The 27,338-nt window shown below is 43.9% G+C and overlaps 1 protein-coding gene across 2 annotated transcripts in view; it reads right to left on the reverse strand.

The window, feature by feature from the left end:
• LOC110532724 (attractin-like protein 1) overlaps window positions 1–27,338 on the reverse strand; it is a 322,954-nt gene that overhangs the window by 264,889 nt on the left and 30,727 nt on the right. For both annotated transcript variants that reach the window (XM_036986147.2, XM_036986138.2), the window contains exons 2-9: window positions 18,917–19,000; window positions 18,567–18,680; window positions 16,216–16,344; window positions 14,632–14,840; window positions 12,267–12,441; window positions 10,849–10,936; window positions 3,652–3,907; window positions 1,682–1,865 (exon numbers count right to left, since the gene is read on the reverse strand). In XM_036986147.2, coding sequence (XP_036842042.1) covers window positions 1,682–1,865; window positions 3,652–3,907; window positions 10,849–10,936; window positions 12,267–12,441; window positions 14,632–14,840; window positions 16,216–16,344; window positions 18,567–18,680; window positions 18,917–19,000 — 1,239 coding nt within the window. The remainder of the gene's footprint in view (window positions 1–1,681; window positions 1,866–3,651; window positions 3,908–10,848; window positions 10,937–12,266; window positions 12,442–14,631; window positions 14,841–16,215; window positions 16,345–18,566; window positions 18,681–18,916; window positions 19,001–27,338) is intronic.

The following is a 27,338-nucleotide window of genomic DNA, read 5'->3' on the forward strand; positions in this document are numbered from 1 at the left end:
CCTCCCAACAATATAATGTCGTATGTGTACCTCCCAACAATATAATGTCGTATGTGTACCTCCCAACAATATAATGTCGTATGTGTACCTCCCAACAATATAATGTCATATGTGTACCTCCCAACAATATAATGTGGTATGTGTACCTCCCAACAATACAATGTGGTATGTGTACCTCCCAACAATATAATGTGGTATGTGTACTTCCCAACAATACAATGTGGTATGTGTACCTCCCAACAATACAATGTGGTATGTGTACCTCCCAACAATATAATGCTGACTATTGCATTGGTGTGCTTTTTCAATTTGGGCTTTTCAACTATCCAGCAGTGAGCGTCTAGGCACCGTATCTGAACATAGGCAAGACAAGCATCTTGGTGTTAAACATGGCGGCTGACATCTACCTAATATAAGGGATGTGAAAAGTGTCCAAAGCAATTTGCTTTTCCGCAAAACATCTGTACACTGAACATCACTAAACAAACCGCAGGGCAATGTTTTCATTTCCAATGGAAACGACAGCCGAAAACATGTTGCAGTGGACGATGGCCGTCCACTCGAGAGAAAGTCTCAACAGACAGGACCAACCAAAACACACACACAGGAATGTCCTGAGTGTGTCTCACACACAGCCCACCCAGTCTACCCACCTGTTATTAGACCGTGCCAGGTCCAATAGAACGTCTGTAGCTCCAAACCACTCCTGACCTGTTTGGGCCGGGGGGGGTGCTAGTGTGCTCACTGCCTGTCACTACGCTTTTCTTCACTTTCTGTAGGCTCCCCAAGAGTAATTCTCTACATAGATCACTGGGGGTTTCACCATTGAACAGTGTTGTTTTAAAGTCATCCTGACAACAAGTAGACTTACAGCTAGTCTAAACTCCAACACAGAGGGAGCAAAGAAATACATGAAATGCATTGCCTCGTAACTAGGGAGTTTAGCAAATAAATGCATTATGCTACTGGGGCACTGGGGAAAATATGCTTACTTTACACACCTTTTTCTCAGGGCTGGCAAATTAATACAGCTGAACTCTCAAGTGAATATGCATCCACTGATACAAGCTCAAACAGTGAGACATGCAGACAGAGAGACAGGCAAACAAACAGAGACAGGCAGGCTGGCAGACCGGCAGAGACAGGCATACAGACAGACAAAACAGAGACCGGCAGAGACAGACAGAGAGGCCGGCAGAGACAGACAGAGGCCGGCAGAGACAGACAGAGAGGCCGGCAGAGACAGACAGAGAGGCCGGCAGAGACAGACAGAGAGGCCGGCAGAGACAGACAGAGAGAGGCCGGCAGAGACAGACAGAGAGAGGCCGGCAGAGACAGAGAGGCCGGCAGAGACAGACAGAGAGGCCGGCAGAGACAGACAGAGAGACCGGCAGAGACAGACAGAGAGGCCGGCAGAGACAGACAGAGAGGCCGGCAGAGACAGACAGGGAGGCCGGCAGAGACAGACAGAGAGGCCGGCAGAGACAGACAGAGAGGCCGGCAGAGACAGACAGAGAGAGGCCGGCAGAGACAGACAGAGAGAGGCCGGCAGAGACAGACAGAGAGGCCGGCAGAGACAGACAGAGAGGCCGGCAGAGACAGACAGAGAGGCCGGCAGAGACAGAGAGAGTCAGACAGAGAACCAGGCAGACAGACACTCTACCAAGCTAATATCACTCACCAGGTCTGTGTCTGGACCTCATAGCGATACAGTTCATCCACCAGGCCATACTTGTTGGCAGGCAGGGCCTTGTAGCCCCCGTGGACGTAAACACACCTGCTGGAGCTGTCATACACACTGCTGTGGCCATAGCCACCCTGGACAATGGCCCCGTTGGTCTCAGGGACCTGCCAGGAGTTTGTCCCTGTGTGACAGAGGCAAAAGAGAAGTGCATCTTAGTGTGAGTTGGCCAACATGATTGGATCAGCTTTGAGACATACAGTGCGGAGAATAAGTGTGCCAAATGAGTGTGTGTATAAAAGGCTGCCTCTGGGAGACAGACAGAGCCAGCGGGAGAGAGCACTTAAAGTCCCCTTGTGAGAGATGAAGGAAGGGATGGAGAGAGGGGGAGGCCACGGAACATGCGGATACACTGAGATGTATCCACAACTGGCAGACTCAAGTCCGTCCGAATGAAAGTGACTCAAGTCCGTCCGAATGAAGTGACTCAAGTCCGTCCGAATGAAAGTGACTCAAGTCCGTCCGAATGAAGTGACTCAAGTCCGTCCGAATGAAGTGACTCAAGTCCGTCCGAATGAAGTGACTCAAGTCCGTCCGAATGAAAGTGACTCAAGTCCGTCCGAATGAAGTGACTCAAGTCCGTCCGAATGAAAGTGACTCAAGTCCGTCCGAATGAAGTGACTCAAGTCCGTCCGAATGAAGAGACTCAAGTCCGTCCGAATGAAGAGACTCAAGTCCGTCCGAATGAAGTGACTCAAGTCCGTCCGAATGAAAGTGACTCAAGTCCGTCCGAATGAAGTGACTCAAGTCCGTCCGAATGAAGAGACTCAAGTCCGTCCGAATGAAGAGACTCAAGTCCGTCCGAATGAAGAGACTCAAGTCCGTCCGAATGAAGAGACTCAACTCTGTCCGAATGTGATGAAATATCACAATATCCATAGTGCTCTAAATAAAACTAATTACAGGATAAATATGGTTTGATCACACACAGAGAGACAGAGAGAGACGGAGCGATATGAGGGAGGGGGATGAGGGGAGAGGGATGAGTAGAACTCATTAATCATGTCTTCTCCCAGACGGTCCGGCCTAGGTGCCAGCTACTCTTAATGATGAGAGAGAGGTGAGGAGAGAAAAGACAGAGGGCGAGACAGTGAGAGAGCATGCGTGCATGAGGACCACATTGGAAACACATTTTTTTGTTAGTACTTGTAAGTGCTATCCTCTGGGTCCACATTACACATTTTATTGTATATGTCTCTTACCCAAATCAATTACATTCACAGTCTAGTACCCACTTATTTTACCCTGAGCACTAAGTGTGCCCTAGAGTACCCAAGACTGTAGATGTTCCAACTCTCTCCACAGGCTTTAATGTGGCTGAACTGGTCTGCAGTGAGCTGTCCTGCCGTGGAGTCTCCTACAGGCTAAAATGCCTTGTAATGCAGGCATTCACCTGATCGTAACCCCTCAAAGCACTGTACTGCAGCGCCATCTGCTGGTATGAAAAACCTAGGGGTTCCACAGTGGTCACAAGCTCTGGTCAAAGAACCTTGGCCAACAGCATTCAAGAGGACAACCTTAAAGGCTCTGTGAATAGACGGTAGGTGTGTTTACCATCAAAACAATAAGATTATAACAGTACTATGCAGGTGTGGGCACACCCAGGGGGCTTTTAATGGAAATAGGAGTGCTGTGGCTAAACATGAAAGATCATGGGCCTTCCATTAAGAGATGAGTGACAGCGACACCCAATGATGACCCCAGCAACAATGTTTTCGTCGCTAAGCACCATGAAATGAATACAACGTTGCTGCGGGCATCTATGGTTGTTGCTGTCACCTTTGCCTATTTTGGAAGGCTCGAAATCTGCCACTGGGCTGTAGGAATGTAAAATCTGAATTAATTCATGTGGATTACTCATCATGGCTGAAAACCCCACGACCCATCCAACTAGCCACTGTTGGACCTACTGATGTTGTACTCCTGCACTTTGCTGATGTAGCTGTAGACAGGGGAGTAGCCGAAGAGAACCACCATGACCACATCCCCATTGGTCAGTTCAGCCAGGTGGGCGGAGTGACCCTCCACGGCGTAGGGCTGTCCCTGGACCAGGCTGCTGGGGTTCTTCAGGGACCAAGTACGACTAGGGATGTTGAAGACCCACAGCTCGTCTGTCACGTTGCCTGAACCAGCCTCCAGCTTCCCCCCGTACATGTAGATGTCGTCCTGAGGAGGGGGGAAAACATCAGCAGCATGAGATGACAGAGGGTTAGGGATTGTGGTTGTATAAAAACACACAAGATTAAAGAGGTTTCTATCCACGACTGCCCTCGACAGAATGTCTGTTCTCTGTGTGTTCAGTATGAAAAGAAGGTGAGACACACCGCATTCCTCAGTGTGCATGCCATACTTGCACGTGTGTGTGTGTGTGTGTGTGTGTGTGTGTGTGTGTGTGTGTATGCCATGCTTGTGTGTGTGTGTGTGTGTGTGTGTGTGTGTGTGTGTGTGTGTGTGTGTGTGTGTGTGTGTGTGTGTGTGTGTGTGTGTGTGTGTGTGTTGGCATTATTGAGCTGTACGGCCATGAGCTTCTCCAAAGAGTGTATCATCTCTGGACCCCAATCACGACAGAGACAGACAGGGTATAGCTGTGAACACCAACAATCATTGAGAAAGGCTGCTGCTATAGCCCTCTCATACCGAGGTCAACTACTGGCTTCTCCCCATACACTGAATCACATGATACTACAGATAACAATCAACTACCTTAACCTGACAGTAACTTTAATATGCTACTAAAACCTTTTCAGGCATCTTGGTACTTCAGCTGTAGGGTTCTAATGCAGCTATATAATACAGTCATTATTGCTATGGCATCCTGTTTTTACAGTGCAGACTACTACTGTACAGCAACGCTCCATTTCATAAACATAGAGCAACATACTGTAAAGTACCTAGAGGAGCTCTGCCCACACAGGAACAACTGGAACATCCTGGCACAGGTAACAGTGTCGCTGCACCGCAGGGGGCCAATTATACCGTCTCCCTGGCCACGAACACATCTACAAGGGACCCAACAGCCTTAAGAGCCTCAATGTATTTTCTGTCAAGGAAATCTGGTTCCCTCCTTTTACTTAACCTCAGCACGCACTGCCAACCGCACTGCCAACCGCACTGCCAACCGCACTGCCAACCGCACTGCCAACCGCACTGCCAACCGCACTGCCAACCGCACTGCCAACCGCACTGCCAACCGCACTGCCAACCGCACTGCCAACCGCACTGCCAACCGCACTGCCAACCTCTCTCACACTTATCCCCGAACCCCGGAACTAAAATATTGCGTAATTGCGTCAGTTGCTCAATACAGTTCTGGGGGAGGTTGTTAGGAGAAATATACCAACTCTATGCAAGTTTCAGGCTCGTCTATGGGCCAAATGTCCCCTCCCCTTCCGAAATTCAGGAAGACAAGAACACCTGTGAAATCAGGATTTGTCCAAATGATCAGTGACAAAAGAAATGGCGTACCGGAACAAGGTTTCTCATTGGTCATCCCCAGTCTGTTGACACATGCTATGATACCATTTTTTAACCTGCCTCTGTCCATTAAAAGTTTACTCTCACACACACACTGTCTGAGTCCTGTAGTAGAAGCAGTTGGGAGGGAGAGGTGTGCAGAAAACACGCAGCCCGACACGCAGCCCGACACGCAGCCCGCTTTTTCAGATTTGTGAATACAAAATGTGAATACCAAGCAGGGGATATTATATAAACGCTATGATCTGAATGCATGCGTAAAGACGAGCTATTGCTTCTGTCGGTATATTAAAATCAGAAATGGGCGGGCAATGGGCTGTATTCCTAGCAGCAGCACACACCGTAATCTCTCAATCCTTAGAGGAGAGAGAGAGAGGAATAACATATCCCAGGGTTGGGTTACAGACTTGAGGGGAATAATGTGTGTGGATGAGAGAGAGTAGGAGAGTGTGTGTGTGGTATGTGTGTGGTGGTGTGGTGTGCGTGATGTGTAGTGTGTGTGTGGTGGTGGTGTGTGGCGTGGGTGTGTGGTCCCATCCCTGACCCTGGAAGTCTATTCTCTCATGTTCCCGTTTCCAGGTTTGTTGGCTTGATGTGTGTGCTGCACTAGCTCAGCATAAGCCTTACATTAAAAACCTCAGAGTAGGTGTTCATTTATATGCTAATTGTGGATTCCTCCTTTACGTATGTGGGGCTGGTGGCTGAGGAACAGCGGCCAAACAAGGCGCTTCCCACTTACAGAGAAACTGAACAGAGTGAAGGAGCTGGGTTTTATAACAGAGTGAAGGAGCTGGGTTTTATAACAGAGTGAAGGAGCTGGGTTTTATAACAGAGTGAAGGAGCTGGGTTTTATAACAGAGTGAAGGAGCTGGGTTTTATAACAGAGTGAAGGAGCTGGGTTTTATAACAGAGTGAAGGAGCTGGGTTTTGTAACAGAGTGAAGGAGCTGGGTTTTATAACAGAGGGAAGGAGCTGGGTTTTATAACAGAGTGAAGGAGCTGGGTTTTATAACAGAGTGAAGGAGCTGGGTTTTATAACAGAGGGAAGGAGCTGGGTTTTATAACAGAGTGAATGAGCTGGGTTTTATAACAGACTGAAGGAGCTGGGTTTTATAACAGACTGAAGGAGCTGGGTTTTATAACAGAGTGAAGGAGCTGGGTTTTATAACAGAGTGAAGGAGCTGGGTTTTATAACAGAGTGAAGGAGCTGGGTTTTATAACAGAGTGAAGGAGCTGGGTTTTATAACAGAGTGAAGGAGCTGGGTTTTATAACAGAGTGAAGGAGCTGGGTTTTATAACAGACTGAAGGAGCTGGGTTTTATAACAGACTGAAGGAGCTGGGTTTTATAACAGAGTGAAGGAGCTGGGTTTTATAACAGAGTGAAGGAGCTGGGTTTTATAACAGAGTGAAGGAGCTGGGTTTTATAACAGAGTGAAGGAGCTGGGTTTTATAACAGAGTGAAGGAGCTGGGTTTTATAAGAGAGTGAATGAGCTGGGTTTTATAACAGAGTGAAGGAGCTGGGTTTTATAACAGAGGGAAGGAGCTGGGTTTTATAACAGAGTGAAGGAGCTGGGTTTTATAACAGAGGGGAAGTTACACAGGTACAACTATAATATCTCTGTTCTGACCAGGGTTTCCGTTAGGTAAATGTGGCGCTGGACATTTGACCGGCAGCATTTTAATTTACCGGACATTTGAGAAATTTGCCGGACCCATATGCATTGGATGTGTAACCTGGTTAGGGCTTTCACCCACGGTTCTCAGAATGACAGGAATCCCAATTAGATGATGGTAATTCATATTAACAGAAGATGCAAGTGGAGGAGGAAATGATGCCCACTTTGAAGATGTTAGAATAACTGTCCACGTTTCCTTTTCCTCAGCCAACAAGACAAGTAACAAACAGCAATATCACTGGCCTTTGTCAATCTACTGTCCCACATAGTAGAAAAGTGTACCTATTCAATTGGTCAGCTTGTCGAGAAAGAAACTTTAAAAAGCAATGAGTCTCATGCAACAGATCAGAATGCTTAGCTTAAAACTTTTTTTTCACATAAGTACAGCAATGTGCACAAGGTAGTAAGTAGGGCTACACACGAATGTTTGTTCCATAATGCAATTAGCAAGAAAACACTGTTGTCAAAAAAATGTATTTAAAGAGGGGAGATCTAATATGCAATGAAATAAAGTTTATATAAAATAATTACCACCACAGAAATGGTCTGATTTTGGCCAGGCTACTAGACAATGAAATACAGTTTATATAAAATAATTACCACCACAGAAATGGTCTGATTTTGGCCAGGCTACTAGACAATGAAATAAAGTTGATATAGTATAAAATAATTGCCTCCACAGATATGGTCTGATTTTGGCCAAAAATACATGCCTCATAATATGTAGTAAAACATTCAGGTTTCCAACAATTAAAGTATATGTTTTCTCAATGCATACTGCCTCATAATATGTAGTAAAACATTCAGGTTTCCAACAATTAAAGTACATGTTTTCTCAATGCATACTGCCTCATAATATGTAGTAAAACATTCAGGTTTCCAACAATTAAAGTATATGTTTTCTCAATGCATACTGCCTCATAATATGTAGTAAAACATTCAGGTTTCCAACAATTAAAGTATATGTTTTCTCAATGCATACTGCCTCATAATATGTAGTAAAACATTCAGGTTTCCAACAATTAAAGTATATGTTTTCTCAATGCATACTGCCTCATAATATGTAGTAAAACATTCAGGTATATGTTTTCTCAATGCATACTGCCTCATTGTAAAGGGGTGTGTGATGCGCTGATGAAGCCTGCCTTCTGTTAACTTTGTATTTGCTGTTTGAGATGCTGGAGCAACAGAGGATAAAAGCATTTTTTAGCTTTTCTATTTTTATATTGGCCAAAAGCCGGCTATTACCGGCTAACGGAAACCCTGGTACTGACCAAATGAACAATATACAGTGTACCCCCTGTATGTAGTGTTATTTACTGCTGCTCTTTAATTATTTGTTATTCTTATTTCTTACTTTTTGGGGGGGTATTTTCTTAAAACTGCATTGTTGGTTAAGGGCTTGTAAGCATTTCACTGTTGTATTCGGTGCATGTGACTGATAGAATTTGATACAGTAAGAACGTTTCTTCCATTTCCTGAAAGGTTTCAGTTTCTGATGAACTGACACCTGGAGACACCAGTGGTACACCACTGTGAACGGTAAAGAAACACTTGATGGGCTAAGTGTGTTCACATCAATCAAAACAAGTATGGAACATGTGAAAGATAGGGTATAGGGAAAAGGTGGGCTCACAGCCATGACTGTCCACACATGCTGCACATACAAACACTCATAATACATGTATGCATGGACACACACACACACACACACACACACACACACAAGGCAGAAGAGTGAATGCAGCTGTCTGGAAGTTCAGCATGTTCACTGTATAGTAGCTAATAATCCTCACAACACGGACTAAATTACAGGTTCCCATTTAAATGTAGGTCCCTTTGAGAGAGAATGTCACTTGTAAAGGGGATTTCTGAATGTAATCCTAGGATAAACTACAGACAGGCATCTCAATTAGAAAAGACCTTGGTGTGTATCATTTCATCTACTATTTCATTTCTGATCAACAACGCTGCATTAGAGAATAAAACCTTATCATAAAACCTTTAGACAATAAGTCCTTTCACATTCCCCTTCAAAAAGAGAACGGTTCTGTAGTGAACTGATCAAATGAAAATGTCACAGCATGAGTCAGTGGGAGGTCAGAGATAAGGGGTTAGCAGTCAGGTCAGAGATAAGGGGTTAGCAGTCAGGTCAGAGATAAGGGGTTAGCAGTCAGGTCAGAGATAAGGGGTTAGCGGTCAGAGATAAGGGGTTAGCAGTCAGGTCAGAGATAAGGGGTTAGCAGTCAGGTCAGAGATAAGGGGTTAGAGGTCAGGTCAGAGATAAGGGGTTGGCGGTCAGGTCAGAGATAAGGGGTTAGCAGTCAGGTCAGAGATAAGGGGTTAGAGGTCAGGTCAGAGATAAGGGGTTAGAGGTCAGGTCAGAGATAAGGGGTTAGCGGTCAGATTAGTGTCAAGATGCTTGCTCATCACCCAAATCCATCTGAAGTCCTGACTGTGTTACTCTACGATAAAAATATAAACCCCTGGCATGTCCCAAACACAGACTGCAGCTTAGCCTAGTTGTAAAGGTGTGTTAGTACGTAGAACCTTTAACGTTTGCAGTATTCCTTACAAGACAAAACCATTAGTGAGGTCTTCCATGGGGGTACCATTTTAAAGTATTGTAAACTGCAAGTAATGAAGTGAGAGTCGTTCCAAAATAAACTTCTCAGCCTTTCAAGCAATAAACTCTGAGCCATAAAATACTACTTCCATTTAACTCACGTAAACAAAGCCGGATCCCCTTAGGTCACTAACCATAGTAAGACATCTAATAGAAAATCCATTTGTCCCTCTTCATGAAAGCGACCCAAACACTTAAGAGCTTAGCAGTAAAGAAAGAGTTTTAAGTCACACACACACACACGCCAGAGGCAGACTTTCTATTTAACAGGGTTATTCAGACAGACTTCTATAGTTTCAAGGGAAGAAGAGAAAGAGCAAACAGATCAGATGTAGTCGTCATGCTTGTTTCCCCTGGTGAGCCGAAGAGTCAGTTAGCCAGAGCAAAGCCTGTAGCCCTGCTGCTCTCTGACCAACCCTGAGGGCCCCACATCCATCTTACTGCCATGTTATCGCTACTCAGACCCAGAGAGGCAATCCTCTTAACTCCCTCACCCAACAGACAGAGAGAGAGAGAGGAAAGAGAGAAAATATATGTGAAGTAGAGAGAAACCCACAGAGAAACAGAAAGAGCCAGATAAGAGAGAGCCCTGTCTACATGTACAGAGCCCTGTCTACATGTACAGAGCCCTGTCTACATGTACAGAGCCCTGTCTACATGTACAGAGCCCTGTCTACATGTACAGAACCCTGTCTACATGTATATAACCTTGTCTACATGTACAGAACCCTGTCTACATGTATATAACCCTGTCTACATGTACAGAGCCCTGTCTACATGTACAGAGCCCTGTCTACATGTACAGAACCCTGTCTACATGTACAGAGCCCTGTCTACATGTACAGAGCCCTGTCTACATGTACAGAGCCCTGTCTACATGTACAGAGCCCTGTCTACATGTACAGAACCCTGTCTACATGTATATAACCCTGTCTACATGTACAGAGCCCTGTCTACATGTACAGAGCCCTGTCTACATGTACAGAGCCCTGTCTACATGTACAGAGCCCTGTCTACATGTACAGAGCCCTGTCTACATGTACAGAGCCCTGTCTACATGTACAGAGCCCTGTCTACATGTACAGAGCCCTGTCTACATGTACAGAGCCCTGTCTACATGTACAGAGCCCTGTCTACATGTACAGAGCCCTGTCTACATGTACAGAGCCCTGCCTACATGTACAGAGCCCTGTCTACATGTACAGAGCCCTGTCTACATGTACAGAGCCCTGTCTACATGTACAGAGTCCTGTATAGTACCAGTGGATGACAAAAAGCTAAATGGAACACATCCACCATGCTAGTGGGCTGTGGCCATTATCTGCCTTACCTGGTAGAGAGCCAGAGAATGGCCGTATCTCTGCAGAGGACCACTATTGATCGGCACCACGTCCCAGGTGCTGCTTTCCAGGTTATAACTGCAGGGGGGAAGAGAGACAGTCAGGCCTGAGCTATACAGAATATACACAACAAAGAAATGGATGGAGAGAGTGGAGGGAGAAGAAAGAGATGGACAGAGTGGAGGGAAAGAGAGAAAATGACAGAGAGAGACAAAAATAGAAATAATTTGAAAACAAGTCCTATTTTGATAAACTCCCATAACGATTAGGTGAAATACCAGTGTGCCATCACAGCAGAAAGATTTGTGTTCCTGTTGCCACAAGGGAAACCAGTGAAGAACAAGCACCACTGCAAATACAAGCCATATTTATGTTTATTTATTTTCCATTTTGTACATCGTTACAACATAGCCATAATATGACATTTGAAATGTGGCTTTGGCAATGTAAACATATGTTCCCATGCCAATAAAGCCCTTTGAATTGAGAGAGAGAGGAAGAGCAAAAGACAGGAAGGAGACAAATATAGAGGTGGTAAGTAGACATTAACTACATTTCCATCCAGTTTTTATGCGAGTGAATTCATACTGTACAAAACAAATCACGACAGCTGTGATGGTAACAGGAAATTACTGTACAATTTTATAAATGCCGACAGATCACTTCCTCGTTCTACCGGGTGGGATCTTGTTTGCGTTGGTAAAATTAATTATGCGAAAAATGGTGGTGGAAACGACTTTATGTGCAAATATGAATATAAAAACCATCATATCGAAGTAAACTTGGAGTCACGTGATGACCTGGTTGTGGTCCTCCCATTACGACTCGGGAAAGCATGCAGTTTATTAGGCTACAGATTAAGTAAATGATGAACTTCACAGGGTGGTGAAAGTGCATAATGAGCTTGATGCTCCTTTCCAATAAATATCCAGAGTCTTATTCTAGTGACATGACGATCGATGCTTGACTGCCTTTCGACAAATAAAAATATTCTCGCTCCAATCCATAATAATCTCATCATGTAAACTAGCCTACCTGCACCACCTACCTGCACTATATTGGCAAGCTGTTGGCTAGAGCACCACGTGTCAAGACCAGAGTCGGCACATTTACTATTTAACGCAACAATTTCTGTAGAATTCAGTAGAATTGAAAATGCGATGGAAACTCAATGAACATTTGTATTCAGTACATGAAAACTTAATGGAAAAGGTATATTTAGTGTGCACTACGTCATCACACACTGATTTCTATCTGCAACAAGTCAGTTGTGAGAAAATGCGTATATTTTCTTTACGCAGACTTGAGAATACTTGCATGACAATCTGTCGCCAACTGGATGGAAACCTAACTACAGAGACGAAGACACAGACAGATATTTCAGGTCTCTCTTCAGTCAGTGCCTTACTTGAGCACCATGTGGAAGGAGCTGTAGTTGAAGCTGTATCCTCCGATGACCCACATGAGTTTCCCATGGACCACAGCCTTATGGGAGGCCCTGCCCAGGGATTGGCTGAAGGGCTTGACGTTAGACATCACCCAGTAAGACTCGGTGGATGGCACTGACAGAGCACAGTCTGGACCTGGAGAGAACCACACAACAAACTTAGAAATCCATGAGAGAATGTGAGGTTTGTTTGTAGCAAAATACTCTCTTCAACAACTCTTTAATACATCTAACTAAACGTGGTCCCACATCACCATCTGCTGGCGAAGAGCGTGACAACGCAGCTTATGTCATGATGATGGGGACAGCCATGACGGTGATGAACTCACATGGCTACCAGGACCCCACCACCCAGAGGCCGACTGGTGGCAGAACCATTAGTGGGTTTAATAAAGAGGGTCTCACTCTGATTCATCAAACCCCATTATGAGAAAGATCCCATGATACTGGCCCCTGTTGTCCCCTATTAGAGTGGAGGAAAGCCAGTGGACAGGGGGAATGGGGGGCTGTGATGAGGTCTATGGGCCAGGACCCTGTCTAGCCCAATACATCAGTGGAGAAAACCTCATTGGGGAAATGACCAGTGACCAGCAACTCAGTGTCAGAGCATAGGAGTGGCACCATGCTGGACAGTCCCGTCTCATTGAGAGGTGCTTGGTTGGCTCTACCCTGGACAGTCCCATCTTATTGAGAGGTGCTTGGTTGGCTCTACCCTGGACAGTCCCATCTCATTGAGAGGTGCTTGGTTGGATCTACCCTGGACAGTCCCATCTCATTGAGAGGTGCTTGGTTGGCTCTACCCTGGACAGTCCCATCTCATTGAGAGGTGCTTGGGTGGTTCTACCCTGGACAGTCCCATCTTATTGAGAGGTGCTTGGTTGGCTCTACCCTGGACAGTCCCATCTCATTGAAAGGTGCTTGGTTGGCTCTACCCTGGACAGTCCCATCTCATTGAGAGGTGCTTGGTTGGATCTACCCTGGACAGTCCCATCTCATTGAGAGGTGCTTAGGTGGTTCTACCCTGCAAGACAGTTCCGTCTCATTGAGAGGTGTTTGGGTGGTTCTACCCTGCTGGACAGTTCCGTCTCATTGAGAGGCGTTTGGGTGGTTCTACCCTGCTGGACAGTTCAGTCTCATTGAGAGGTTCTTGGGTGGTTCTACCCTGCTGGACAGTTCCGTCTCATTGAGAGGCGTTTGGGTGGTTCTACCCTGCTGGACAGTTCCGTCTCATTGAGAGGCGTTTGGGTGGTTCTACCCTGCTGGACAGTTCCGTCTCATTGAGAGGTGCTTGGGTGGTTCTACCCTGCTGGACAGTTCCGTCTCATTGAGAGGCGTTTGGGTGGTTCTACCCTGCTGGACAGTTCCGTCTCATTGAGAGGTGCTTGGGTGGTTCTACCCTGCTGGACAGTTCCGTCTCATTGAGAGGCGTTTGGGTGGTTCTACCCTGCTGGACAGTTCCGTCTCATTGAGAGGTTCTTGGGTGGTTCTACCCTGCTGGACAGTTCCGTCTCATTGAGAGGCGTTTGGGTGGTTCTACCCTGCTGGACAGTTCCGTCTCATTGAGAGGTTCTTGGGTGGTTCTACCCTGCTGGACAGTTCCGTCTCATTGAGAGGTTCTTGGGTGGTTCTACCCTGCTGGACAGTTCCGTCTCATTGAGAGGCGTTTGGGTGGTTCTACTGTAAATAAGACATGTTAATACATCCCCATACAGTATTCAGGAACAGTAGAGATCAAGTCAATGCATGGTTATACTAAGAGGATACCCAGACCAGCGACCCACCAGGTGTAAGAACAAAACCCCCAGCACCACTAGATGGCAGACATGGAACATAAGAGCTCCTCTTGGTCAACAGACAAGCAAGTGTTGTATTTAGTGTAGCCTGTATGAAAACGGACAGGATGGGTCATTTTAAATAAGATCATGCAGAAACCGATGGTCTTCCACCTTCATCTCAAGATTAGATTGTTAGAGCATGAAACAGGCCCCAACTACCAAGCTGTCAAAACAGTGTTCGCTATTATCTAACAGGCTACATGCATCCTACAACATGACCTCATTCCCTTCATCTAAACTAAGACTGTCCTATCTGCTGAGCACTTCAGATGTCAGCTTGTATTACTGTAATATATGAAACATGGTCTCTGTGCCTCTCTCTTCACAGTTCTCATTTCAGCCAGAAGATGGCAGTGGGACTCAATCTACAAGAACAAAAATAACTTAGCTTTGTCGTTGAAGAATGAATGAACCCTATGAACCAACATGAAGATACCACACCACAACATTGTGAAAACTTTGACACAATATAACCATAGCCCTTGTCAGACCTTGCCAGCTGTCGTTGCAGACACAGCTCTTCTCCCCAGTAAGGTCACAGTAGCCCTGGTCGGGGCTGCCACAGTTGTTCCTGCAGTAGGGGATGTCACAGGCCTCGCCCTTCCAGTACTTCTCACACTCGCAGTACACCCGGCTGGCGATGGAGTTCCCTGTGCTGCACTTCCCATGACTGGAGCAGTTATTGGGGCACGAGTTGACCCTATAGACCCAGAATGGAGAGATGGTGAATTAGATGAGTGAAAGCATGAGACCATGGCAGGGATGGGGAAGTACATTTGGAAAGGTTATCATTTTAAATAAGAATTTGCTCTTAATTCACTTACTTGTAAATAAATGTTGAATAAAAATAAATAAATAATTGAGGAAAAACAAATAGCTGAAAGAATGATTGATTGACAGAGGTGATTGACATGTATTGGGGTATGTGTTTTCAGGGAGCAGAACAGACACAGGGTGAGATACAGAGAAATGGAGAGAGAATTAAAGAGATGTGCAGACAAAATAATAGAGAAAGAGGGAAGGTAGACAGAAACAGAAGGAGGTCAAGGATCCAGGATAATGCATGGGCTTTTCAGCAACAGGGGGACTATAATGTTTACCGCTGTGACAAGAGCGTTGCTATGGCAACACCTTTATGGCCACATGGTGTGTGTCTGTGCTGGAGGCCTCGAGGCTGAGCTTGACTTATTTGAAAGCTCATCTTTCTCTTTGGCTGCTGCTTTCTGAGACAACCCAATGAATTCATTTTCAGAATCACACACACACACGTATCTCCTATGTTAAGGGGTGTCATCTTCTCAGCTGTAATGCCAATTCCCAGCTACTCTTGTGACAGACATTGTAGACCCTAGTCTCCAGGGTCTACAATGTGGCCTAGAGAGTCTGAAGTTGTATGTGTGCAGTAGTGCTGAGCGATTAACCGAAATGTTGGTTATTTATTTTCAGTTTTCTAAACAACTAATTGAAAAACATCATTTCAATTATTTGAATTCCATTTCGTATTTTTTCTTCTTCTGTGAGCTCAATGCGCAAATTGCAGTTTTTCTAGAGATAAATCTGCTCATGCCTGAACTGTGCAATGTAGTAGGGAGCCAATGTTCTACATAGTTTAGAAGAGAAAACATGATAATTAACTACAATGACCATAATCCATTGCGCGGCTACTTGTCCTGTCTGTTTCTTTTAAGCTTACTACATAAGAGACAGCCAAATGCACGATCAAGAGAAGATACCTCGCGAAGAAACTGCTCTCAATATATCTCTCAGACCGCATAGGCAGCAGCTCTATAGAGATGAGACGATGACTAGGAATTAAATAATAAAGCCATCAAATAAAACAAATGTAATATTTTATTATAGTGAAATATATGATGGTTAATAAGAGATAAGCAGTAATGGGCAGTCACTACCATGATGGAACTGTTATTTTAAATGTAAAACTGTACCTTTATTTAACGAGGCATGTCAGTTAAGACTTGTCTGCTACTGAACCAGAGACTTCCCTATTGGTCTTATATGGTATAGGTGAGGATTCTGACTGTGAATGTAGTGTGTATGGGGATGGGGCTACTCACGAGTAGGAGATGTGGAATCCAGTCAAGTTGTAGGCAGCGTCACTGAAAAAGTGCAACAGTGCATATCCAGAGGTGGCTACCACTTCCGGAACTGTCTCATTCCCTCTCGTTTCCGGGACAACGAGACCGCTGTGGGAGAAAAATAAAAATACATTACACACACACACACACACACACACACACACACACACACACACACACACACACACACACACACACACACACACACACGTTAAGCTCCAAAGCTTGCTGGATAAATGATCGCCCTTTGCTTGACTGCTGAGCTGGTTTGCTGTCACCATGAAAACCCCCATTCCCGTCCTCCCTCCTTACATCATTGGGAGAAAGTGACTCCTTCCTCTCCTCGGGATCGATCCCTCCATTGCATGGAGGATCAAACTCAGGCCTGCCCTGCACAGCTCAATCAAGGTCATCAAAGAGGGAGGAGAAATCCGCTCCCCACCAGGAAGACTACAACCAGGTTCAACACAAAGACCACACAGCCAATACTGATGGACCAGGGGAGAGTCCATATGGAAGAACCCCCAGTGGAAGGAATTACATTAGGGACCTATTCTTCAAAGGGGGAGGGAGGGTGGCTGGGTGGGTGGGTGGAGAATACTACTTCTAAAGACTTGAGAGGAGGAACACCTAAGAGCTACACTGAACTAAAATATAAACGCAACCATTTCAAAGGTTTTACTGAGTTACCATTCATATAAGAAAATCAGTGAAATCAGTGAAATAAATTAATTAGGCTCTCACGTCAGGAATATAGATATGCATCCGTTGGTCACGGACACCTTCAAAAAAAGGTAAGGGCGTGGATCAGAAACCAGTAAGTATCTGGTGTGACTACCATTTGCCTCATGTAGCGTGACATCTCCTTCGCATAGTTGATCAGGTTGTTGTTCATAGTAGCCTGTGATGTTGTCCCACTCCTCTTCAATGGCTGTACGAAGTTGATGGATATTGGCAGGAACTGGAACACGCTGTCGTACAGGTTGATCCAGAGCATCCCAAACATGCTCAATGGGTGACATGTCTGATGAGTATGCAGGCCATGGAAGAACATTTTTCAGGCTTCCACGAATTGTGTAGATCCTTGCGACATGGGACTGTGCATTACCATGCTGTAACATGAGATGATGGCAGTGGATGAATGGCACAACAATGGGCCTCAGGATCTCGTCACGGTATCTCTGTGCATTCAAATTGCCGTCGATAAAATGCAATTGCGCTCGTTGTCCGTAACTCATGCCTGCCTATACAGTAACCCACCGCCACCATGGGCACTCTGTTGACAACGTTGACATCAGAAAACCGCTCGCCCACACTACGCCATGCACACTATCTGCTATCTGCCCAGTACGGTTGATACCAGGATTAATCTGTGATGAGCAGACTTCTCCAGCATCCCAGTGGCCATCGAAGGTGAGCATTTGCCCACTGAAGTTGGTGAGGACGACAAACATTCAGATGAGCTTCCCCGGTTATTTCAGAAATTCTTTGGTTGTGCAAACCCACAGTTTCATCAGCTGTCCAAACCCACAGTTTCATCAGCTGTCCAGGTGGCTGGTTTCAGACAATCCCGCAGGTGAAGAAGCCGGATGTGGAGGTCTTGGGCTGGCGTGGTTACATGTGGTCTGAGGTTGAGGCCGGTTGGATGTACTGCCAGATTCTCTAAAATGACATTGAAGGCAGCTTATGGTAGAGAAATTAACATTCAATTCTCTGGTATCAGCTCTGGTGGACATTCCTCCAGTCAGCATGCCAATTGCACACTCCCTCAAAACTTGAGACATCTGTGGAATTGTGTTGTGTGAAAACTGTACATTTTAGATTGGCCTTTTATTGTCCCCAGCACAAGGTGCACCTGTGTAATGATCATGATGTTTAAATCAGCTTCTTGATATGCCACACCTATCAGGTAGATGGATCATCTTGGCAAAGATGAAATGCTCACAAACAGGGATGTTAAATCTGTGCACATTTGAAAGAAATAAGCTTTTTGTCCATATGGAACATTTCTGGGATGTTTTATTTCAGCTCATGAAACATCGGACCAACACTTTACATGTTGCGTTTATATTTTTACTCAGTGTAAATGCAGAATAGTAATCCATTGATTCATGGATAACACCCACTCGTTACCTATAATGGAAAGAGAGAGAACAATTCCTCTTCAGCTAGCCAGTATTCTGAATCATCACTGTGTGGATTCTATTTAGCGGCATGTGACCCGCCCAACTAGGTTTGAGGTATACAGTATTTGGTGTTCGTGCATGCACAGTTGACTGCATACTAGAGAGTACACACGTATGTACATGCATACAGCATTATGACCTCACCTGAATACTGCAACCAGAGGTGCATAGATGGAGTCTCCATCGTAGATGTACATGTGGTCCCAGCTACATTCCGTGGCAAAATGGTTGAAGCGCAACCTGAGCACAGCGTTTGGGCTGGACGACAGAACATAGAGCACGGTTTAAAATGGGTAGCTATTGGGCTGCAGTAGTAACTACAACACTGCCCACGATGATCAGGAGTCTTTACATTAGACAAAGAGTTTAACACGAAGACCACTGAACAGTAACAAATCAGTCTAAGAATGAATACATACTGTACAGAATATAGATAGAAGAGGGTATGAACAGAGATAGGAGGGAGGAGAGGAAAGAGAGCAAGAGCTACTTACTAGCCCTCGATCAGCCAGGTGCACTTAGTCTTGTACTTGTAGTTGATAGGTCCATCTGTGAGGGAACCTGATGGCTCTGTTAACCTGGCAAAGAGTGAAAAGCAACAATTAAAACATGGAGAAAGATAGATGGACAGATAGCTCACATAAAGGGGGAGGGTATAGGGTATAGCAGTGTTTCCCCTATATTAATTTAGCAGCGGTGGCCCACCACTGCTAAATATTTGCAACCACTCCAAAAAATGTTAATATGCTGATGTGCTTTTAAACGCCTACACCAGTATAAATCCACTTTTTCAAGCTAAAAGACGATGGCCAGAGCTCACCAACACTTTTGCACAACAATATAAGTCAATAAGTTATCGTTTTAGTCAAAGTATGGAGTATTTGTGCTTCAAGTGACAAATTTGAATGTGTGATTTTGGGAGTCTTACGTGTCTTTTACTATGAGATGACACGCCAATTCTTTTCAGCCTACATTTTGTTTCAGGGCTGGGTTTTATTTCAATGTTAACACCCACCAGCATGGCAATGTTTATTAAGCAGTAACAACTGCTGGAACTTCTTCCTATTTGCGAATCGTCTGAGAGCCAAACAGCTTTTCTCTGTAGCCTACACTTGGGATTCCACTAGATAAAACAGCCAGATATTGTCAAAATTGGCTATATCGTACACATTTCTGAAAACAGAACTTTGATCTTACTTTAAGGTTAGGGTTAGGCCAGCATTTTTCCAAACTCGGTCCTCAAAGCTTGATGATTAGTTAATTATTTCAATCAGCGTGTAGCGTGTGTAGTGCTAGGGCAAAAACCAAAACGTGCACTCCTTGGGGTCCCATTGACCGAGTTTGGGAAACACTGGGTTAGGCTAAGGTTAGCAGTCTGGTTAGGCTAAGGTTAGCAGTCTGGTTAGGCTAAGGTTAGCAGTCTGGTTAGGCTAAGGTTAGTAGTCTGGTTAGGCTAGGGTTAGCAGTCTGGTTAGGGTAAAGGTGAGAGTCAGGTTTAAAATCAGATTTTAAGAGAAAGTAGAAATAGACCAGGTTTATAACTTTGTGGCTGTGTTAATTAGTGACCACCCTACACTTACTAGAGTAAATTAAAATAGGGGGGGGGGGAGTGATGTTTTTGCACTTCCCCTTTTTTACCAGCAAAATATCCCAATCTATTGTATCATTTGTCAAGTTTCACTTATTTTTGAGCTAGTCTGCATAAAAATAAAATGTGACAATTTTTTTTAATTATTATTTTTTTAATTGCGTGGTATGATTGCATTTTAGAACCCCGCTCCCCCTGTCACCCCAAGATGAATGGTTTTGACCACTAACGTTTTAGGCAAATTAGTTTTGCATGGCCTGATGCAGGGTTTGCTCATTTTCAACCATTCCATTGATCCTAAATAGAAATCTCCACCATCACAGGGCACCTTGCCATGCAAAAAAAACATGCACATTAATTCAATAAAACACTCCAACCCATTCACTAGTTAGGCCATCCATACAACCAGAGGTTATATTCTTTCTTTTTCTATGGCGGATTCGCGGCTGAAATTTAGACAACACATTGAAATATAGCTGCACAATTTAGACAACATATTGATATATAGCTGCACAATTTAGACAACACATTGATATATAGCTGCACAATTTAGACAATGCATTGATATATAGCTGCACAATTTAGACAACGCATTGATATATAGCTGCACAATTTAGACAACACATTGATATATAGCTGCACAATTTAGACAAGACATTGATATATAGCTGCAGAATTTAGACAACGCATTGATATATAGCTGCACAATTTAGACAACACATTGATATATAGCTGCACAATTTAGACAACGCATTGATATATAGCTGCAGAATTTAGACAACACATTGATATATAGCTGCACAATTTAGACAACACATTGATATATAGCTGCACAATTTAGACAACACATTGATATATAACTGCACAATTTAGACAACACATTGACATATAGCTGCACAATTTAGACAACGCATTGATATATAGCTGCAGAATTTAGACAACGCATTGATATATAGCTGCAGAATTTAGACAACGCATTGATATATAGCTGCAGAATTTAGACAACACATTGATATATAGCTGCACAATTTAGACAAGACATTGATATATAGCTGCACAATTTAGACAACACATTGATATATAGCTGCACAATTTAGACAACACATTGATATATAACTGCACAATTTAGACAACACATTGATATATAGCTGCACAATTTAGACAACGCATTGATATATAGCTGCAGAATTTAGACAACACATTGATATATAGCTGCACAATTTAGACAATGCATTGATATATAGCTGCACAATTTAGACAACGCATTGATATATAGCTGCAGAATTTAGACAACACATTGATATATAGCTGCACAATTTAGACAAGACATTGATATATAGCTGCAGAATTTAGACAAGACATTGATATATAGCTGCAGAATTTAGACAACGCATTGTTATATAGCTGCACAATTTAGACAACGCATTGATATATAGCTGCAGAATTTAGACAACACATTGATATATAGCTGCACAATTTAGACAACACATTGATATATAGCTGCACAAGTTAGACAACGCATTGATATATAGCTGCAGAATTTAGACAACACATTGATATATAGCTGCACAATTTAGACAACACATTGATATATAACTGCACAATTTAGACAACACATTGACATATAGCTGCACAATTTAGACAACGCATTGATATATAGCTGCAGAATTTAGACAACGCATTGATATATAGCTGCAGAATTTAGACAACACATTGATATATAGCTGCACAATTTAGACAAGACATTGATATATAGCTGCACAATTTAGACAACACATTGATATATAGCTGCACAATTTAGACAACACATTGATATATAGCTGCACAATTTAGACAACACATTGATATATAGCTGCACAATTTAGACAACACATTGATATATAACTGCACAATTTAGACAACACATATATATATAGCTGCACAATTTAGACAACACATTGATATATAGCTGCACAATTTAGACAACACATTGATATATAGCTGCACAATTTAGACAACGCATTGATATATAGCTGCAGAATTTAGACAACGCATTGTTATATAGCTGCACAATTTAGACAACACATTGATATATAGCTGCACAATTTAGACAACGCATTGATATATAGCTGCACAATTTAGACAACACATTGATATATAGCTGCACAATTTAGACAACACATTGATATATAGCTGCACAATTTAGACAACGCTAGCTAGCTTGCAGAAATGAAGAAAATAACGAAAATTGTCCCGTCTGGTTTGCTTAATATACAGAATTTGAAATGGTTTATACTTGTACTTTTGATACTTCAGTACATTTTCAAAGTTCCATTTACTTTTGATACTTAAGTACATTTAAAACCAAATACTTTTAGACTTTTACACACAGTATTTTACTGGGTGACTTTTACTTGAGTCATTTTCTATTAAGTTATCTTTACATTTACTCAGGTATGACAATTGAGTAATTTTTCTCCCACTGTCAAATGGCAAGAGTCAGACAACGTCAACAACTGGTATAGGCTTAGCTGAGACTCATTTCTTGACAGGTAGGTTGCTAGTCTTTTTCTGAAATAATTATTATGACAGTCTTAATTATTATAGTAGTCTGAAATGGTGCTGACATAACTTTCATTAGCTAGCTAAGGTTATCATGCTACCTAGTTACACTGACACCTGTCAGTCAGTGACCTAAATGTTATTTCTCTACTACACCACAATGTTCCCACTCCCAATTCCTGAATATGTATTAGCAGCATGCGTCAGTCTTTGAGCTGGAACCTAAACGTGAATTTCCGCTCTAGGACAGGAATTACTCGAAATAGGTGCGGCAACTTCCTCTGAGGTGGGGCTTTAAATGGACAGTGCGAGATTTTGTGAATTAAGCCTTTTTTCTACTTACCCATATAGTCAGATGAACTCATCGTTACCATTTTATGTCTCTGCATGCAGTATGTAGGACGTTGCTAACTAGCGTTAGAGTAAACGCTTACTAGCGTTAGCCCAATGACTGGAAGTGTATGGGAACAGTATGCATGTTGTTCGCATAGACTTTCAGTCATTACGCTAACGCGAGTTAGCAATGGCTTGCATATGAGCACATCACCGTGATTCAGCTACTGTACATTTCCTGTCAAAGAGTATTGTCTGAGGTGTGGCAGGAAGGCTTCCTGCCACAGGAAATGTACAGTAGCTGAATCACGGTGATGTGAGCGTTGGGTCAACAACCGAAAGGTCGCTGGTTCGAATCCCGAGCCGACTAGGTGAAAAACCTATCGCTGTGCCCTTGAGCATTCAACCCTAATTGCTCCTGTAAGTCTGGATAAGAACGCCTGATAAATGATGTAAATGTGTTTAGGGGGGTGTGTGTGTGTGTGTGTGTGTGTGTGTGAGCGAGAGCGTCTGTTTGTGTGTGCATTGGCGTTCTCTAAATGTGGCCACATTGACAGCCTTCCTCAACTCAAATGGGGAATTGAGGGACAGATATGTGTCTGCTTTAAGGGGCCCTTAACTGAAAAAGAATCCCAACGTCCATCTCAACCAATTACACTGAAACCACAAGTGTTATAGGAAATCATTAGCTCTCCCATTCAGAAAGCATCGGTCTTGTTTACTGGACAACACCTCCATCTACAGCCACACAGAGACTATTAGACAATGCTATTCTCTGGTCACCCTGACGTAATGGGACAAAATGGAAGACTACTGAAGGAGAGCCAGGAGCTGATGTCATCAGGATATTGACATGGGGTAAACAACACGCAAGTCACCATTATCTGATATATTATTGTCACTGCTGGGAGCCTGGGACACTGTGGTCACACTGGCACCCAGCCACATCACTTCCTGGTATCAGCCTTGACAACAAACCCTCCAACAACACTGTGTCTGTGTGTGTGTGTGTGTGTGTGTTTTACTATCCTTGTAGGGACCAGAAGTAAAACAAGGAACATTTCGCTGGTCCCCACAAGGAAAAAGGCTATTTTAAGTTTAGGTGTTAGGGTTAGAATTAGGGTTTTGGGATTAAGGTCAAGTTTAGGGCTAGGTTAAAGGTTAGGGTAAATAGGATTTTGAATGAGAATCAATTGTTTGGTCGCTTCAAGGAGAGTAAAACAAACATATCTGTGTGCGTGTGTGACGGGGGGGGGCAGCGACTGTCTCTTATTCACACATCAGCAGTGACCTTATGCCAATGACCTTATGCCACATGTCATGTAGATGACGACAATGACCTTTCAACAACCTTAATGCACAGAAGAAAATGCATTAAGAGAAATGCTCTGGAATCATGCAGGGCATGGATAGGCAACTCCAGTCCTCTGTGGCCTAATAAGTATCTCTTATGCCCAGGGCACCAGTGAACACACCTGACTCCAATAATCAACTAATCATGATCTTCCGTTTAAAATGCAGTTAGTTTAATTGGCTGTGTTTGCTAGGGATGGGGGAAAGGTATGACACCACTCCGGCCCACGAGGAGTTGCCCATTCCTGATGCAGAGAGTACATTCAGCATGGAACCAAGTCAACCAACTCACTACCAAGTGGAACTAAGTGACAGATGGGAATATAACACGGAATTGACTTATTATTATTAATAATACATCCTTTTTAGAGGCATCTCCATGGAATTAAAAGGAGGGAGAGTTAGACAGACAGAGAGTCAGGTAGACCGAGACAGACAGAGAGAGTCAGAGGCAGTCAGACAGAGAGAGAGTCAGACAGAGTGAGTCAAACAGAGAGAGAGTCAGACAGAAAGACAGAGACAGACCGAGAGAGTCAGACAGCGACAGAGAGAGGGTCAGACAGAAAGACAGTGACAGACCGAGAGAGAGTCAGACAGAGACAGAGAGAGGGTCAGACAGAGAGACAGAGACAGACCGAGAGAGAGTCAGACAGCGACAGAGAGAGGGTCAGACAGAAAGACAGAGACAGACCGAGAGAGAGTCAGACAGAGACAGAGAGAGGGTCAGACAGAGAGACAGAGACAGACCGAGAGAGTCAGACAGCGACAGAGAGAGGGTCAGACAGAGAGACAGAGACAGACCAAGAGAGAGTCAGACAGAGACAGAGAGAGGGTCAGACAGAGAGACAGAGACAGACCGAGAGAGAGCCAGACAGAGACAGAGAGAGGGTCAGACAGAGAGACAGACTACACTAGCAAAAACCCAAACTAAGCTGCGTTGCGTTGCGTTGCTTTGAGCTGGGAGCTAAGTGCTGATTACAGACAGTATAACCCATCTGGCATTCAGGACAACCAGGTCAGGGTCTGTGGCAGGGTTAGGCAGGGGAACACACACACACACAGAGAAAGAGAGACAGACAGACAAAAAGACAGACAGACACTATACACAGGCTGTCTGAGCCAGGCCAAGACAAACAACGCTACATTACACCACTCATGACCAGAGTTGGATCAGGGCCCTAGAGGGCCGAACGTGATGCCTCCATGTGATTAAAACAGACAGATTGCAGCCCAACCTGACTCCTAGGAGGCATGCTTCCAAATACCACCAATATAGAAGGGGAACCGGGTTGGCTACATCCGGTGCAGGAAAACATGAACACGGCCATGTGAGTGAGTCACCAGGTTATGTTTGCGTCTCTCTCTCTTTCTAGCTCTCTTTCGCTCTCGTTATTATCTCTCTCTCTCTCTCAATCTCGCATTAATCCCAGGGATTGGAATATACATATTCATCTGAAAGGCAAGAGCTCAGATTGCCGTACTACACAGCTCTTACCCATTCAAGCGGACTACAACCAACAAGCTCATATTTTCAGATGAAAATCTTATCCGATTGCTCCAATTTCAGTCTGTGGGAGAGAGATATTGTGTAGGTGTGTGTTTTCTACTCGGAGCCTGGGAGGAATATATTACTGACCACCTGCAGCCATGCCGGAGACATCAAAAGGTCCAATACATCCTGTCTTCCATGCAGGATACAGACTGTGACGAGTAGAATGACAAATCTAACAGTAAATGAATAGGCCTGTGTTCTTTCCTCCAGTGTTAAACCTGGACAAGCACATGGACGGTTTCATCCATCATTTCATAAAGAGCCTTTGAAGGACCGTCTTTTTAGACTTCAGCGATGCGCCAGTCTGACCACATATCGCCAAGAGTGGTCTGAACCCTGTGAGCATCAAACGCTATTAGAAGTAGACTCGGGCCTCAACTGGGGGGCGGAGTGTGCAGGTCCATTCATTTATTTTGCCAACCCTTAGAAAACCACAGCCTCTCAAAATGCACACGCAAAACTGCATGACACCGTAAACAGCGAGATGCACAGTGAGGTAGCTTTAGAAGACTAGGCCAGCAGCACACTGTTTAGCAGGGTCCAGTATGACCAATAACATCCCACTGGGCAGAAACTGGTTGAAGCAACGCCATTTTCTTTCACCAAAAAATGTAATGTGATGACTTTGAATTAACGTGGACAACTGATTGAAATTGAAAGTCAATGAAAGAGAATTTCCTATTTTTTTCACCCAACGTTCAATCCAAATCCAGTGACGTGACATTTGTTGTTGAATTCACGTTAGTTGACAACTCAACCAACATTTGAATCAAAATCAGACATTGGAATGACGTCTGTTCCCAGTGAGACGGCACTCTCGCTCTCCCACCCAACACAGGGAGACGAGCTTTAAACAAATTGCTCATCTGAGTGAATAATTGGTCATGTGTAGCAGACAGATGTACAGTGGCCGGAGCGGTGAATCCCTTGACACGACAGACTAGAAACGCCTGTCCCTCAGGTAGTATAGGTAAAAAAAGAAACTCTCTCTCAACAACACACATCTTAATGCCCCTCTCTCTCTCTCTTTTTCCTTCTCTCTCTCTCTGAAAATCCCTATCGGTTTCACTTCACTAATCACAAGGACGCACAGACAGAGTGGGAGAGGAAGAGAAATACTGCATGTATTGCAGAAGAGGACAGGGAAGGACAAGACATAGTCCATCATAGCCCTCTAAAATAGTGAAACCCCAGCAATTACAGTGGGGCAAAAAAGTATTTAGTCAGCCACCAATTGTGCAAGTTCTCCCACTTAAAAAGATGAGAGGCCTGTAATTTTCATCATAGGTACACTTCAACTATGACAGACAAAATGAGAAAAAAAAATCCAGAAAATCACATTGTAGGATTTTTAATGAATTTATTTGCAAATTATGGTGGAAAATAAGTATTTGGTCAATAACAAAAGTTTATCTCAATACTTTGTTATATACCCTTTGTTGGCAATGACAGAGGTCAAATGTTTGCTGTAAGTCTTCACAATGTTTTCACACACTGTTGTTGGTATTTTGGCCCATTCCTCCATGCAGATCTCCTCTAGAGCAGTGAT

This window comes from Oncorhynchus mykiss, chromosome 1 (genome assembly GCF_057628025.1).
Source record: "Oncorhynchus mykiss isolate SJ-2025 chromosome 1, ASM5762802v1, whole genome shotgun sequence".
NCBI classification, from domain to species: Eukaryota; Metazoa; Chordata; class Actinopteri; order Salmoniformes; family Salmonidae; genus Oncorhynchus; species Oncorhynchus mykiss.